The 18358-nt window shown below is 41.0% G+C and overlaps 1 protein-coding gene across 1 annotated transcript in view; it reads right to left on the bottom strand.

Annotated features, from left to right (window-relative positions):
- Positions 1–12619: 12619 nt before the first annotated feature.
- The window catches only part of wdr27 (WD repeat domain 27), a 50674-nt gene continuing 44935 nt past the window's right edge, over positions 12620–18358 (bottom strand). The window contains exon 24 of the mRNA XM_058058315.1: positions 12620–15255. Within this exon, the coding sequence (XP_057914298.1) occupies positions 15142–15255 (114 nt within the window). The 3' untranslated portion in view covers positions 12620–15141. The remainder of the gene's footprint in view (positions 15256–18358) is intronic.

Below are 18358 nucleotides of genomic sequence, written 5' to 3'. Positions count from 1 at the left end.
TGACCTCACCAGTGAGGTTTTTTTTTTAAGCCTTTTCACCAACAACGTACAATAAAAAATTGCCGTGGTGTGACTGAGGAGCTCAAGTCTGGCACCTGAGATGTTTGAAATACTGCAAACAGGTGACAGAGACTCCATACAATCATTCGGTTTCTTTGGTGGGGATTTACTTCAAACAGGCTTTGATGAAGATGAAGATTTTGCCAAAGAGTGAGCAATACCGACGAAGCACATTTGGCGGGAGGGGCTGGCATTATTAAATATTCTTGCACAATCTCCCAAATGGATTTTGGGCTTCGGGTGCGTTTGAACTCAAATGTTACATATGTAAACGTGACGAAAAAGACTTCAGTCACGGAAGCTCCGAGTGACTTCTCTGAGGTCATATGCCATCTTAACAACCATAATTTAATTGACCTATAAATATGTCTTCTGCTGTGTAAACTGAAACAGACCTCACCAAATGTAACACGACTGTTTTGTATGGTAACTAAGTAGAATAGGCGGGTCTGGATACAATTCTGCTCATAATGGCAATTAAATTAATCTGTTCCAGCATCAAACTGTCACCATGGTGGAACCTTTCTTAACTGTACACAGGGTATTTAAGTTGTATATTCAATATATGTATTCAATATTCAAAATGGTCTGCTGTGCAATACAAATAAAACTACTCACTCCTTGATGTGATGAAGGTGTAGATTAGACCAGTGTTTTTCAACCTTTTTTGAGCCACGGCACGTTTTTTACATTGTAAAAATCTTGTGGCACACCACTAACCAAAAATGTTCCAAAATGTCCCCACGACCTCACACGTGCATCAATAAGTCCATGGGAGGAACAAGGTAGGTGTTGCCACACGGACCAATATTACATTGCTCTGCCAGTCTTTACACCACAGACACTCCACAGTAGCCACGTTTTTACATCACCACTTTTTCTCTTTCCCAATCACCTTTCGGGAAACAATGGTATCCATGGAAAGGAATATTCCGATCTCTTGTCTACATGCGCCGTGAAAATCCAACAGAATAGTCAATAGGGCATGCCCAGTAAAACGTAAACATCAACATCACGTGATACCGGCTTCCCTGAGTTTTTCTTTCACTTGTTGGAATAACTCCGTATTGCCAGTTTTTCGTCTGTCCAGTCTTGAAATTTAGTTTGAATCAAAAACAAACTTTGCTTAGTCCAGTGCCGATTGCTGGCCTCCATTTTTAAAAGTGAAGAACGTCTGGATCTGCGTGTTACGTCATATCTGAGCATGCGCTGAAAGAACGCACCCGGGATCAATTTAAACAGGAAAAGATCAAATTCAATCTTGATAATATTTTATAATTAAACTCAGGACATGTTTTATATAGATATATATTTTCATTTTAATAAAACTGGACTTGTGAATGGCGTATAGAAGGGTTTAGATTCTGTTCCACAGATGGCGCTAATGCACACGAAAGCTGCTTGCCAACCGCCAATAAACAAGAGAAGAAGAAAAACACCAGGAAGAAGAAGGCACCCTGACAACTTTCCGTTTGAGCGGGTACAAGATACCTCAATCGGATTGGTTAAAGGAATATTCCATCCCTGTTCAATTCTTTCCGTTTGAGCAAATAAACCAAAGTGAATTGGAATATTTGGGTCCATGTATACTATTGACATAATGGCTATTGGCATCATATTTGCAAATGATGATTAATAAATGTTAATTATAAAAAGTGATATTGGATAATTCCTCACGGCACACCTGACGGTTTACCTGGGAGGTAATTCCTTTCTAATATTCCCATAAGATTTGGAATAATGGTTGGTTCTTGGTGATGGGCTCACCTTGTTCACATGAATTAAATATTCCCACCTAACTTTTAGTACGTTACCTTGCATTGCTCCTCAAAAAACTACACTCTTTTGCTGCGTGTGTATACCTAACTACCTGCCCCCCCCGACGAACAAGAGGTCTCACTCGGTTCACTGTGGACTAATGAAGTGTCGATGTGCTGAACCGATGGAAGTCAACCCTCTTCCTGCATGTTTGGAGGTGACCGGGAAAAACGGACATGCATTCATTCATTCATTTTCTACCGCTTATCCTCACGAGGGTCGCAAGGGGTGCTGGAGCCTATCCCAGTTGACTTCAGGCAAAAGGCAAACAACCATTCACACTCACATTCATACCTATGGACAATTTGGAGTGGCTAATTAACCTAGCATGTTTTTGGAATGTGGGAGGAAACCGGAGTACCCGGAGAAAACTCACACAGAACATGCAAACTCCACACAGAGATGGCCGAGGGAATCGAACCCTGACGCTAACCACTCGATCACCGTGCAGCCCTAATTTATTTATTATGAGATTTTTTTTTTGCGATAATTCTTGAGACGGGCGGCACGGTGGTCAAGTGGTTAACACGCAAACCTCACAGCTAGGAGACAAGGGTTCAATTCCACCCTCGGCCATCTCTGTGTGGAGTTTGCATGTTCTCCCCGTGCATGCGTGGGTTTTCTCCGGGTACTCCGGGTTCCTCCCACATTCCAAAAACATGCTAGGTTAATTAGCGACTCCAAATTGTCCATAGGTATGAATGTGAGTGTGAATGGTTGTTTGTCTATATGTGCCCTGTGATTGGCTGGCCACCAGTCCAGGGTTTACTCCGCCTCTCGCCCCAAGACAGCTGGGATAGGCTCCAGCACCCCCGCGACCCTCGTGAGGAAAAAGCGGTAGAAAATGAATGAATGAGACGTTTTAATCTGGCAAAATTACACTCCTACTTGAAAAAGTACTACAAATATTTAGATTGTTTTTATTGTTCCCCGAGTTAGTCAGTAGATCCTCCTCATAGTGGGTTTTACTTTGGGCCACACCCCACCCGAGAGGCTAGTTGACTTCTTCCAACAGCACACGCACTTGGGAATTTGTCATGTTCCCAGAACAGATGGTGTGGTTGTATTCCACAAGAGGTTTCACAACATCGTACCGTCCCTGTCCAAATATGATACTGCTTCCACAGGCCAAACACGGGTCAGTTCGATGCCGCAGCCTTCTTTTGGTTTTGCCTCTTGCCTCACTTTTAAACACTTCTGTGCTCTGGTTTGTTTTCTTTCTGCAAACAATGATGAGGATTTATGAGCCTATCGTGATCCCTCCTCTGACCTGATGACACAGCATTTTGTGGGTGGGAACCGCATCGGCTCCACAACTAATAGTTCACGATCTGCAAAATATATTACATATAGTACATCATGACAGGCCACTGAATGTGTTTTATAAACCGGCTCCTCACAATAAACATCTTAGCTTCCGGAACAAACTAATCATTCAATACCGCTTATCCTGCTGAGGGTTTCTGGTGAGCTTAAGCCTATCCCAGCTGGCTTTGGGTGAGAGGCGTGGTACGCCCCGGACTGGTCACCTGTCAATCACATGACAATTTAGACAACAATCATTCACATTAACACGTTTGGATGATTTAGGGTCAGCAATGAAACAAAGATTATGTACGGGAACATGCACGCTTTTGACTTTAGTTAAAATCTGTAACTTTAAATCAATGTTGTAACAAAAGGAAATAACTTTTATAGTTTTTATATTATATTTTGTTCAAAAATCTAATGGGTGAGGCAAATTTTCTTATAGGAAATAATGCAAATGTCATGAATCAGTTCCAGACACCTAAATTATAACACAAAATACATAATAAATACTTTCATATGCAGAAAACAATATAAAATAATTATACATCACAAAAGAACATTTTATGTAATTTTTACCTTTATTGAAGACTCATTATTGAAGTAGTGGGTAATTGGTTTACTTCTTTCATTCAGTAACTTTCTTTGTCTAATTTCCGGCACTGGCAACATTCATTGGCCCCATGGTGGGTTATTTAGCAATCACACTCAATGGGAAATGCATGGACAGTGAGTCACCAACGGGAGGCTTTGTTTTGGTATTCCTTGGAATGATACAGTACAGTGAAAACTGACTAGTTTATGAGTGATGTTGTACGTAAACTACATTTTTACAAACACCTCTTTTGAAAATGGGATTGCACAATAATTAGGGTGTTTGACTGTATTAATATTACAGTGGTTAACTTCATTCAGGAAGTACATGACAGAGCGACTGTATTCTAAAGTTTCCATTGAGGGCCACTTAGAGAAAGATGGAGGAATGTGAGAGGTCACTTTGTGTTCTCATTCATTCATTTTCTACCGCTTATCCTCACGAGGACGCTGGAGCCTATCCCAGCTGTCTTTGGGCGAGAGGCGAGGTACACCCTGGACTGGTGGCCAGCCAATCCCAGGGCACATATAGACAAACAACCATTCACACTCACATTCATACCTATGGACAATTTGGAGTCGCTAATTAACCTAGCATGTTTTTGGAATGTGGGAGGAAACCGGAGTATCCGGAGAAAACCCACACATGCACTGGGAGAACATGCAAACTCCACACAGAGATGGCCGAGGGTGGAATTGAACCCTGGTCTCCTAGCTGTGAGGCCTGTGTGCTAACCACTCATCCGCCATGCAACCCGCTTGGTATTCTCCTTTTTTGTTAATTCAAACAGAAAAATCAAATCAAGTACTTGAAGACATGATAAACAGTTCCATAGCATAGAAACGCCAACGCTTGATATAAATATGATACAAATTTGATAAGAATTCAGCCTTTCAACATCTGGTAATATTTTATATTTGTATTTTTGAGTGCGCCTCTTATGTCTAATCCTTTGTCATGTTTTGATGTTTAATGCATTCCAAATGGATTTTTGGAATGTACCGGCTCCCAGGCTGGACTTCGGATACTACTATAGAGTAGTAGAGTATTACAAACGGTTATTTTACCTGTGTTGGAAATATGCCCAGATATTAGTAACGTTATTGATCATTGTATACTTAAACAGTGAAATACATAAAAGATCATTCTGGTTGAATGATTGACATTTCAGACATTTTACACACCAATTAGCAATAAACTTAATAATGACTGAAAATGCTTGCATGTTGTTTTATGCAAATTGGTAGAAGGCTGAGTAAAGATAATTTGGTTTTATTTATGAGGGCAGCATCAAATGTGGCTTGTGTTTAAAAACATCAAACAGCAGCTTGTTGTTGCCATAGCAACATAATCAGGCACTAGCACTAGTCCAGAGGTAGGGAACCTATGGCTCGGGAGCCAGGTAGGGCTCTTTTGAAGACTGTATCTGGCTCTCAAGCATTTCTTACCACAATAAAAATGTATTTTTGCTAACATTTTAAAGTAAACATCACGGAAATCACTGTTAAAAATATTCAAAATCAACAACTTTCTTATGCATTTTAATCCGTCCATCTATTTTCTACTGCAATACGGCCGACCATATCTATCTTTCCTGATGATATTTTCCAGGTCAAACACTAAAACTCGATTATTACTGTCTACCTCGGTCATTGAGATGTCAACATAGTCACCTAGCTAAAGCTGCAGAATCAAGCCTTCTGACAAAGATGGCCAAAAGAATGAAATATACTGAGTATGGTGCAAAACCATGCAGCAGCAGAAGTTGTATTAATGGCACGAAAGTGTGCTGGCCACACCCCATTGGTGTGGGGTAGTGTGCCTGGTCTACGTAATTAGAGCCCATTATATCTAAAACTGTTGGTCTTACATAAAAATGCACACATTTTATTGCATTCAATGTTTAAAAAAATGTATATGGCTCTCACAGATTTTAAAATATCTGGTCTTCATGGCTCTCATAGCCAAAAAGGTTCCCGACCCCTGCACTAGTCTAACACCCGTTACAATGACAAATATGTTTAGTTTATATGTAAAGAGATTACGGAGGAACAATCATTCCATGTCTTGTAATCCCCCCCCCACACCACCCCGCCCCCCACACCACCAGTTGCATTTTCATTTGTGAGATGCAATCATCTCCTAATGACTTCCAGACCCTCATTTCCTTGTGTGTGTGTTGATGTGTGGAGTTCCTGTACCAAGGACCGCTTCTTACAACATACATCGTCAAAGTTTCTAAGCTACCAACTCGGAGAAGTATGGCACAGGGAATTTGGAAAGAGAAAAACACACCGATTATTTCAGAGACACTCAAGCATGAGCTGGGTTATGTGGAAGAAAAGGAAGAGTGGAGATCTCCTCATTCGGTGGAGGAGGAGGAGCTCTGGCCTTGGGTCCCTGGGCACAGGAGGTGCTGCAGCCTTACTGTTGCACAACTGCTTCATAAAATCATCCTACTGTATGTAGTCAGTGTTTTATAATCTTTATATACGCATACTTCTTGGGCTATTTTACACGTACACAACCACGTTCCTTATTATTTCATTGTGTCCTCAAATAACGATGGTGTGGACGTGGAGACTGGCTGTTATTATATCCAAACATCATAGTGACAAGATCCTTTCAATGTAATAAATCCTATTGGGATTTTATTTTATTCCCTGAAGATGTTCCTTCAGTCACCATCTCCGTTTTTGCCCATTGTGAAGAACTTCACTCAAGTTCTTGACATATGTGGCACGGGGTGGCAACATGGACGCCTCCAGCATAAAGACATCAATACTGAAGTAACATCCATCCGTTTTCTGTATCGCTTATCCTGAAGAGGGTCGCGGGAGGCTATCCCAGCTGGCACATATAGACAAACAACCATTCACACTCACAATCATACCTATGGACAATTTGGAGTGGCTAATTAACCTAGCATGTTTTTGGAATGTGGGAGGAAACCGGAGTACCCGGAGAAAACCCACGCATGCACGGGGAGAACATGCAAACTCCACACAGAGATGGCCGAGGGTGGAATCGAACTCGGGTCTCCTAGCTGTGAAGCCTGTGTGCTAACCACCCGGTCGCTGTGCAGCCCTGGTTCAGTATATTTTTCATCAAAAAAGTAGTCATGCCAAAGTGTTGTGTTGCTGCTGGATGTTCACAGTATCCGAGTGATACTGTTGTGGGGGTGCTGGAGCCTATCCCAGCTGTCTTCAGGCGAGAGGCGGGGTACACCCTGGACTGGTGGTCAGCCAGCCAATCACAGGGCACATATAGACAAACAACCATTCACACTCACATTCATACCTATGGACAATTTGGAGTGGCTAATTAACCTAGCATGTTTTTGGAATGTGGGAGGAAACCGGAGAAATTATTGAAATGAACATGCAAACTCCACACAGAGACGGCCGAGGGTGGAATTGAACCCTGGCCTCCTAGCTGTGAGGTCTGCGTGCTAACCACTAGCCGCCAAATATACAAAAACAAAGCAAAACAAAAATATAAATTAGGGTTGTCAAATGTTTTAATTAATCATGATTAATTAAGGGCTACATGGCAGCCGCGTGGTTAGCATGCATGCCTTGCAGCTAGGAGACCCGAGTTCGATTCCACCCTCGGCCATCTCTGTGTGGAGTTTGCATGTTCTCCCCGTGCATGCGTGGGTTTTCTCCGGGTACTCCGGTTTCCTCCCACATTCCAAAAACATGCTAGGTTAATTAGCCACTCCAAATTGTCCATAGGTATGAATGTGAGTGTGAATGGTTGTTTGTCTATATGTGCCCTGGGATTGGCTGGCCACCAGTCCAAAGACAGCTGGGGTAGGCTCCAGCACCCCCGTGACCCTCATGAGGTCACGGGGGTGCTACACGGGGGTTCACGGGGGTGCTACACTTCAATTCCTACACTTCACTTGTAGGAATTAAATGTTGAAGACTACAAAACGTTCCGAGTGAAGAACTCCCTGCCTGTTATTGAGTCCAGGTTTTGCATTTGGCTCCCGTGGGTTCAGTGAAGGCGATAAACATTCAAGGTAAACGAGTGCGAGACCACAAAGTGCGAGTCACATTTGTCAACTGGAGAAATGAGAACGGTGGAAGCTGAAGATTTTCCTCGCTGCTGGATTGGATTTAATTTGCAAGGGATTTAAAATCTGGCGCCAAAAAGAAATGGAGCATCACCGCAACCTGAACTTGTCAAGTAGGTGATAAGAAGCACATGACCTGAAAGTGGACTTCAGGTCCAGAATGTGACACTGAATCAGGGTCTACCGGTTCAAGAACGCTGCTTTGACAAAGAATCACATTTTCAGGCTTCTCGGTGGTCCCTCAATTCAATTATAAGAGAATCTCTGCCCTAATTCTGGGGAACAACCATCAGAACTTTGAGAAGAAATCAAATGTGTCATAAGGTGCTTAAAAGGCTGTCAATTTTATGGAAGGGTGACATCTTTCCTTCGCCAAAGCAGCTTAACGAGGGATCTTCAGGCACTCAGTGAAATACCAAAGGATAGAACTCATCATAAACTTTTTTATTCATAGCCAGAGCTGCCTGACGCTAACCACTATCAACTGCAGCTGTCATGGTTGCTTGGCAACACCAAGTAAACAAGGAATGTTGGTCTGTTTAATACAATCTTCATCCTTCCAAAAACATGCTGAAGTAGCGCTTATAGCGCCGTTTATTGACAGATGAAAAACATCTACAGGTGGTCCAAGTTCCATTCCTGGACTGGAATATAAGTCCACATCCATCCATCCATCCATTCAACCATCCAACCATCCATCCAACCATCCATCCATCCATCCATCCATCCATCCAACCATCCAACCATCCAACCATCCATCCAACCATCCATCCATCCATCCATCCATCCAACCATCCATCCATCCATCCAACCATCCATCCATCCAACCATCCATCCATCCATCCATCCAACCATCCAACCATCCATCCATCCATCCAACCATCCATCCATCCATCCATCCATCCATCCAACCATCCATCCAACCATCCATCCATCCAACCATCCATCCATCCATCCATCCATCCATCCATCCAACCATCCAACCATCCATCCATCCATCCATGCATCCAACCATCCATATATCTATCCATCCATCTATCTATCCATCTATCCATTCATCTATCCATCCATCCATCCATCCATCTATCATCCATGCATCCCTCCCTCCCTCCCTCCCTCCATCCATCCCTCCATCCATCTATCTATCCATCTATCTATCCATCTATCCATCTATCCATCTATCCATCCATCCCTCTATCCATCCATCCATCCATCCATCTATCCATCCATCCCTCCATCCATCTATCATTCATCTATCATTCATCTATCATTCATCTATCATCCATCCATCCATCCATCCATCCATCCATCTACCTATCCATCTATCATACATCCATCCATCCATTTTCTACCGCTTATCCTCACAAGAGTTGTTGGGGTGCTGGAGCCTATCCCAGCTGTCTTTGGGTTACAGGTGGGGTCCACCCTGGACTGGTGTCCAGCCAATCCCAGGACAGTATAAATGAGTTCTTACATCTAAATGACAGTGAAGAATTTAGTGAAACGCTAATGAAAAACCATCCCTCCATCCATCCCTCCATCCATCCCTCCATCCATCCCTCCAATAGTAAAACTATTATAAAAGTGTATAAAAATACAACCTGACCACTAGGTGTCACAATATGTCGCAAGATTAACAGGTCACAAGAGTTCTCGTTCAGACAAAAAGTCTTGTGGCCACAAGGCCTGGGATGATAATGAATTAATCAGAGATTAATCATAGATTAATCACAGATTGCCACGTGCATGCATGTATGTCGTCGTCTCTGTCCTCCAAGATGGCAAGAGGGGTTCACCTGAACAAAGTGATGCCTTTTGTCAGTCGTTTTCACTCTGTGGGTGGAGGCGGGGCCGCTGGCATACACACAGAATGCAGAAAAATGTAACATAGCAGACATTAAATGAGAAGATTGTAACATATTGTCGTATATTGTTGATATTTTTTCATTGTCGTTTCGAAAAATGTTCAAATCCCGTCTCATCTCGTGGACCCAATCGTGTAAACTGAAAGTCTCGCCCCTACTGACCACACTATACACGCTTATTTACCCACTTTAAAGGTGATTTGAAAGAAAAATGGCCTCTTTTGGGAAGTCAATCAAGTTGTAAGTAAAGAACAACAGAATTTTTTTGATATTTGGTTCGTATTCAGTGTGAAGTGATACCTCACTACAAGAAAAGCTCTGATAAAAAAATCTCAAATATCTTACTTTTTATTTTTCTACACAAAATAAGATCAAGAATAAAGAAAATCAATCAATCAGTAATAAATAAATAAATATAATAATAATAATAAAGCGGCAAATAATAAAAACTAAAGAAAGCACATATAGTTGGTGGGTAGACAAATGATTTTTTTCAGATTAAAATGAACAAAGCATTATTAGAGCCCTGTAGACATGACAAAACACGACTATAGTCACATTTATACTCTTTTTATTTACAACATATTGCGCAACTGCAGGGTCTTGAGACACATGCTAACTCGCAAACTAGAGAGCTAGCCACCTAAACGGTAGCCTTCAAGTTATTTCCTTTAAACTTAAATCGCCAAAAACTTACCACTTCCACACGGATAGGGAGGATAACTATTAACAGTTATTTAACCTTTAACATGAACATGAATCAAACGTAATCATTTTTTCTGGGTACATGATACCATACAGCATCCATATCAAACTTGCGCGGGCCGCACTAACATTAAACTTTTATATCAAGGCAGGGGCTTCAAAGTAGTGCCACATGTTTGAGACCCTTGCACTAAACTCATCATAACCTAACATTTTGTATTTAGGGGGGTTCTCAAAGGTTCTTCTAAGTAATCCGTCTTCCATGAAGGTCTTCTATTGAATTATGTGATTGTTCTCCACACTGGAGGACACCATGTGCTACTAATCCGTTTTTTTTTTGTCTCAGACTAAAATAAATTATAAGACTTTTCTGTGTGTCTGCATATATTATTGGTACACTGTTATAATTCATATTCTTCAATACTAAAATATACTATATAAGTCTGGCCATTTTTTAGAATGTTAACATTTTACTTAAAAACATTGCATGCAGATTATGATTTTATTACGGCTACACTTTGACCCTGGAACACTACTTCCTTTATTCCTATGGAAATTAGATGAAATTCCAGCACATGTGAGTACTGTAAATATTTCACCAGAGGGTCTTGTAACGAGACTACCATCTTGTCTCCGGTCATCCTTTAGTCCCATTCTTTAGAAAACACGTTTGTCATTTGAATGAAGTGAGATCAGGAGATCAGACTTTGGATCGAACCACATTAGGATGTGCGGGTGTGGCCTGAAGGATAAACACATCATTCTTCTCTGGTGAGATCGATGAAGGGAGTGCACCCGGAATGACCTCACAAGACGAGGAATGCTCATGTACACAAATGCATCACTTAAACATCAACAGGAGCAGGCTGAACGTCAGTATAGGACGGCAATTCTTACAGGTTAAAATGGATGCAAGGTCACACACACACACACACACACACACAAGCACATTCCAGCACAACGAAACGAATGACCCGGCGAACTAAATTGAATCCAAAGTCAATTTACGATTGTTTGTCCTAGCAGAAAGCTGCTGCTGTGTGCAGGAACACTAAAGCTCACCATGACAGGACAAAATCAGACTCGCCAGTTCATTCTGTGGCATAAAAACACACACTTGGTATTACACAACATGGTATTAGACAAAGTCACTCACCCAATAAATCTCATGGATCTCCATCCCGACTCTCTTATTTTGGTTCCTCACTAATATAGCACAACATCTGCATGCCTGGCTATTAATTAGGCACATATTACTGCACGCGGCAGACGGGAGCAGTTTTCTCAAAGCGAGACGAGTTCATGACTTATCACCGTGTAATTAGCTTCAGTATCAGATGACGTGCCAAATAAAATATAGTACGTCTACTTCGTGGACAGCCAATGAGTGATGCCTGATGGTTTGGTTCCATTTAAGCGCGCTGATTGTTCCTTCTATAAAAAGTTTGCCACTACGACTGAGGATTATTGTGGTAAGACGCTGATTTATCTTAAAATGTTATAAAAATAAAAAGTGTCTGGCAGTAAAATTAGCTTTCATAATTTGTCTCTTTTGCGGCTTATTGGTTGTTAAAGGAAGAAAACGGTTAGACGGAAACACGTGGAAGTCGGTTTAAAAAACACGTGGTGTTTGACCTCGCTTACCTCCGCCATCGTACCATCGGATGTTATTCCACATCAACAGTGATATTGCTTGGAAATAAAATATGACAATATGGATGGAATCATTTGAAAGCTGCATCCATAAACTTCTATCAGATGTCACTCAAAATCAACCAATCAGTTAACCTATGATACGGATCAGGCCTGATTGCCAACGACAGACTTTTATTATTTTATAATTATTTATCTCACAACAAGCACAAAAATAAAAATAAAAATAAAAATAAAAATAAAAATAAAAATAAAAATTAATTTAAAAAAAAAATAAAAAAAATAAAAATAAAAATAAAAAATAATAATAAAAAAATAAAAATAAAAATAAAAATAAAAATAAAAATAAAAATGAAAATGAAAATGAAAATGAAAATGAAAATGAAAATGAAAATGAAAATGAAAATGAAAATAAAAATAAAAATAAAAATAAAAATAAAAATAAAAATAAAAATAAAAATAAAAATAAAAATAAAAATAAAAATAAAAATAAAAATAAAAATAAAAATAATCTATATCATATTACTACTGTTGTGGCCTAGCTAAAACTCAACTCTGAATCCCAACATCACTTCCTGTCTACATTTTGAAACACACACGAGCATGAGTAGTATTTATGTCTTAAATGGCTTACTCTCCCTGTTTATATCTATGATATTGGGTAATATGAGGGTAAAAGTGAATATGGGGATGTTATTTTACGTCTAGAGGGCTCTAATACATAATGGGAAAAATTCATAAACATATTTTCCAGCTCTAACTATGAAAATAATCAGTTTTTATAATAGAAATCGATCCTATTTCTGAAATCCACTTATGGCGGCCGGGTCTGGAATCAATGAAGCACGATACGCGAGGTGCAACGATATAAGCCATTCATAAGATGCATTCATAAGATGCATTCATAAGATGCATTCATAAGATGCATTCATAAGATGCATTCATAAGATGCATTCATAACATGCATTCATAACATGCATTCATAAGATGCATTCAGATGTTGATAAGCTGATATGTAGATATGTAATATTCTACACGGGTAACTAGGTGTCAATAATTTTACTGTAATGTTCAGTGAGACACACAAGCACCAGACTTGATTGCCAAAACAACAGCCGTTTATTGCAGGTTTGAATGATATTACAACAGGCCCATTGATCCCTAATATGGGCTACTGTCGGGGCTGTAACCCATGCCACGTTAAAACAAATTAGAACCCTTGATGTCACTTCCTGTCTCCTACATGATTTAATAAAAGGAAGCATAAAATCAGAAAGGCTGGTCATCTCCGTTCAATTATATTTTGGGTTATCTGCTTAGCCTTCTATCACGTACATACAGGCGCTGTTGTCCAGCGGTAGTTGGCGTTTGAATGATGATCACACCATGAGCCTCGAAAACTCACTATTCTCCATCGGGTGTTGTTCAAATGCTACGTTAAATCAAAATGGAAGACATTTTTCATGGTATGTGTTGGTTAGGGAAGATTCACACGGCAGACATGTTTGTTTTTGTTTTGGCATGTCATCCTGCATTGTGAAGGAAAGTGGGAGGAGGACGCTAGCCAAGATGGTCGCTGAAGGCTGCCATCGTACAAGCTTTTGTGATCAGCGTTGAAAAGCATTTATCGGAATTTTATTCTATTCCTATTCACTCCAAAAATATTACATTTTATTTTATCGTATATTGTGAATTTTAAGTACTGCAATGCGTAGACCAGGGGTCTCAAACTCAATTTACTTGGGGGCCACTGGAGCTCAGGTCTGGGTGAAACTGCGCCGCATTAGGTTTTCCCAAAAAAAAAAAAAAAACGCATTTATTAAAAACAATTTTTTTTTGAAAACTTCGCTTTGGTTCCAATTTTCTATAATAAAAGCTCTGATAAAACATTCCACTGTTCTCAAATATCTTACTTTTAATTTTTCTACACAAAATAAGATGAAAAATAAATAAACAAATCAAGAATAAAAATAATAATAATAAAACGGCAAATAATAAAAACTTAAGAAAGCACATATAGTTGGTGGGTAGACAAATGATTTTTTTCATATTAAAATGAACAAAGCATTATTAGAGCCCTGTAGACATGACAAAACACGACTATAGTCACATTTATACTCTTTTTATTTACAACATATTGCGCAACTGCAGGGTCTTGAGACACATGCTAACTCGCAAACTAGAGAGCTAGCGACCTAAACGCTAGCCTTCAAGTTATTTCCTTTAAAATTAAATAGCCAAATCTTACCACTTCCACACGGATAGTGAGGATAACTATTAACAGTTATTTAACCTTAAACATGAACATGAATCAAACATAATCATTTTTTCTGGGTACATGATACCATACAGCATCCATATCAAACTTGCACGGGCCGCACTAACATTAAACTTTCATATCAAGGCGGGGACCTAGGACTAGTGTCCTGCGGGCCACATTTGGCCCACGGGCCGCGTGTTTGAGACCCCTGGCGTAGACTATGTAATATTGCAGGAGAAAAGTCATCATAATCAGCCATTGTTGTATTTACATCCATCAGAAACCATAGCAACCAAGCTAACTTCCACCCTGAACCCCTCGCTTGCAGGTGTGACATTTTGGTTTGGCCTGAGAGAAAACCCGAGTCGAGCTGACCGTGATGATCCGTAGTAGCAGCATCTGCGGGCCTGGCCGCCTCGCAGGTTGCACCCAGTTGACGTCATGGGCCCCGTGCTAAGTGGTGATCGCAGCCGGCCGGGCCGGACTACTACATCTGTTCCACATCAGTTTGATCCTTGACCTGCCCGCCGCTCAGCGTGGGTGAACTTGATGGGATTGTTTTTGGCTAATGTCACTGTAATTAGTCTAATTGGGGAAATATTATATCAAGACATTACAAGGAAATTAGCTGGTGACAACCTCAGTCAATCAAAGCGTGGGTTTAAAAGAAAAAATATACAAATGATGGCAGCGGTGCTGAATTTTTCTGACATTCAAAGTAAAACGATAATAGGAAATCAATAAAAGAAATACTGGCCAGATCGGAGCAGCGTGGTCTTAACGGAAGCCTGCGTGGTCACACGGCCATGTTGGAGGCGTTAAGTGCAGCGGAGCTCGTCGGACGAGGGAGACGGACCCCGCTGCTGGGCTCAAACAGGCTTAGCTTCCCATCCAGAGTCCCGGTCAGCAGCTACGAGAGAAACAAACCCAAACAGGTTGCATTGCTGCTGCTGCGGAAACAACAATCCATCGCTAATGGAATCGCTAATCGCTAATCTCATACATGCGTGACCTAAAAGATTGTTTTGATTTGATGTAAAAACAAGTGTGATGCGTGCAGGACGCTTTGGGAGCTGTAATATGTTCCACATGTATATTGTGCATTATAATGATACTTTTCTCCTATGGCGTACTTGTACACGTGTAAACACACACGGGTGGATGCGGCACATGTTTATGCAATCACGGCTAGTTTTCTCGGTAAAAGGAAGCATTACCTCATTTCTAACGGTCAGCAGAGCAGATCTTACGCTTGGACGCTGACACAAAGCAGCAGTTTGACTGTGAGCGTTATATAGCGTTACTGTACTGCATATGACGTATATAAACATATGTGCACTGACTTCCAGCTAGTAAGAAAAATACACAAATGGTCTTGTGTACTACCACAGAAGCGATACAAATATTTTTCCGATTGTTCAATAATTATCAATTAAATACTGTGGAACCTTTTTAAATCAACGCTGACTAACATCGACATCCGGCATAACCAGAATCAAAACCAAAACTCCACCATTGCGTACACATTTATGGGCAAAAGGAAAAAAAATTTTTTTCCGTATGACAAATTGTGGGCGGCACGGTGGGCGAGTGGTTAGCACACATACCTCACAGCCAGGAGACCAGGGTTCAATTCCGCCCCTCGGCCATCTGTGTGGAGTTTGCATGTTCTGTTTTGGTTTCCTCCCACATTCCAAAAACATGCTAGGTTAATTAGCCACTCCAAATTGTCCATAGGTATGAATGTGAGTGTGAATGGTTGTTTGTCTATATGTGCCCTGGGATTGGCTGGCCACCAGTCCAGGGTGTACCCCGCCTCTCGCCCGAAGACAGCTGGGATAGGCTCCAGCACCCCCGCCACCCTGGTGAGGATAAGCGGTAGAAAATGAATGTGTGGATATTTTTATAACGATGATTGTGTTTTCATATGATGGCTCTAATGTTTACAGCAGACGCAGGTGCAGCCACGCCAAAGGGGTGTGGCCAAATTTTGACAAAATTAAAAAATGAGGTTCGGCAGTAGCCCCAAAGTCTTCGGGAAAGCTTGGGAGTGAGACCAATCAGAGTGGAGTAGGCGTGCCAGGAGGCGGGCCTTGGGTGGAATACATTAAAACAGAGCATTTTGGAAAGCAAAGGAAATGCCACCAGAATAGGTGCAGGTTTTGGAAGATCTGCTCTATAGGAGTACACAACTCAATGCAACGGGCAAATAAATGCTAGAAAAATGAGTAGTTCTTCAGTAAAAGTACAGATTTTAAGTTGAAAAAAATGGCCTCTTACTAGCCAGGATAGCCTTAGCACAGGGGTGCTCATTAAGTCGATCGCGGAGGTGGTACTGGTCGATCGCTGGTCGATCGCGGCGTGACATTAAAAAAATATCATCCCAGCATCAATGCCGTCACTTGATTGACATACAGGGCAGCCATTCAGATGACAACTGAATGTTGCCCTTCGGGCGACCAATCAAATCAAACAACGTCTCTAAGTGCAGCAGAACTTACGATGTCAGCCTATCATCCATCCCCGTTACTTGATTGACATACAGGACAACCAATCAGATGACAACTGAATTTTGACCTTTAGGTCACCGCTCATGCGTAAACAACGATGCAAAGTGCTAAGCTAGTCGGCGAATTGCGAGATTTTAAAGCCCTCGCTAAAGTTTATGGTCACTAAAATGAGTGAAGGAGCTGGACCAAGTAAAAAGGCAAAAACTGGACCAAGTAAAAAGGCAAAAACTGGACCAAGTAAAAAGGCAAAAAACATATCACTTCCATACGGATATGGAATATTATACGGATATTATGATACGGATATTATCCATGACTGATAAACATTTGGAAGTGTGCTTGAGGCTGGCTATCAGCAGCTACTGTCCGGACTATGCATCCCTGGCTGGTTCAATTCAGTGCAAGTCATCAAAGTAAACTCAGGTAATTACAAAAAATGTTAATAGTTAATTATGTGTGTTTTGCAATATTGGCTCATTTGGTTATGTTAGGTACATCAACATACATTGTACGTACAAATAATCCTCAATACATTTGAAAATAAATAGATGTTTTGCATTTTTGTAGTGGGTAGATCATTTTGACTCGGTCATTTTAAAAGTAGCTCGCATGCTGAAAAAGTGTGAGCACCCCTGCATTAGCATCTGAAATGCACACCAGACCAGGGCTTGAGAGCTCTTCAAGTTTATTTTGCCAAACAGTCTAATAGCATAACCCCCCCCTCCCAGCACACACAACAGGCCTCCTCCACCAACAATCCACCCAGCCCCTTTTACCCGTGAAGGGCCAACCAAAATTCCCCAATGAGAGGGTGAGGCAATTTGTCTAAAAGGTACCCTATTTACATTTATATGTAAATTATATGTAAATATATATTATGTTACAAAAGCCTTTCAATAGTACCACACTTAAGTTTCACTTTCTATATACATTTTAAACTAGATTACATTTAACTACATTTCGCCAACAACGACCCAGTTAACCCCCCCCCTCCCCCTCCTGCAGGTGACACTTGGGAGAGTCCAATCAAGGTGATCAAGGTGATCAGCCTCTGGCCTGCAATGCCTCCATGCTTGTGCCCCAACCAATCACCTCAAAGAAAGGAGAAACTGATGACAAATTAGGAACAAAACCATTCATTCATTCATTCTTTCATTTTCTACCGCTTTTTCCTCACGAGAGTCGTGGGGGTGCTGGAGTGGCTAATTAACCTAGCATGTTTTTGGAATGTGGGAGGAAACCGGAGTACCCGGAGAAAACCCACGCATGCACGGGGAGAACATGCAAACTCCACACAGAGATGGCCGAGGGTGGAATTGAACCCTGGTCTCCTAGCTGTGGGGTCTGCGCGCTAACCACTCGACCGCCGTGCCGCCCGGAACAAAACCAATGACTTCTAAATGAAAAAAACTAAACTAAAGTGGCAATTAAACAACTTAAATGGCAAACAAATATAATTAAAGTACTAACCAGAATATATGTGTAAATAACAAAAGCCAGCTA

This window comes from Doryrhamphus excisus, chromosome 20 (assembly GCF_030265055.1).
Source record: "Doryrhamphus excisus isolate RoL2022-K1 chromosome 20, RoL_Dexc_1.0, whole genome shotgun sequence".
Classification (NCBI taxonomy): Eukaryota; Metazoa; Chordata; class Actinopteri; order Syngnathiformes; family Syngnathidae; genus Doryrhamphus; species Doryrhamphus excisus.
The sequence above is the reverse complement of the archived record's forward strand: the minus strand, read 5'-3'. Positions and strand labels throughout refer to the sequence as shown.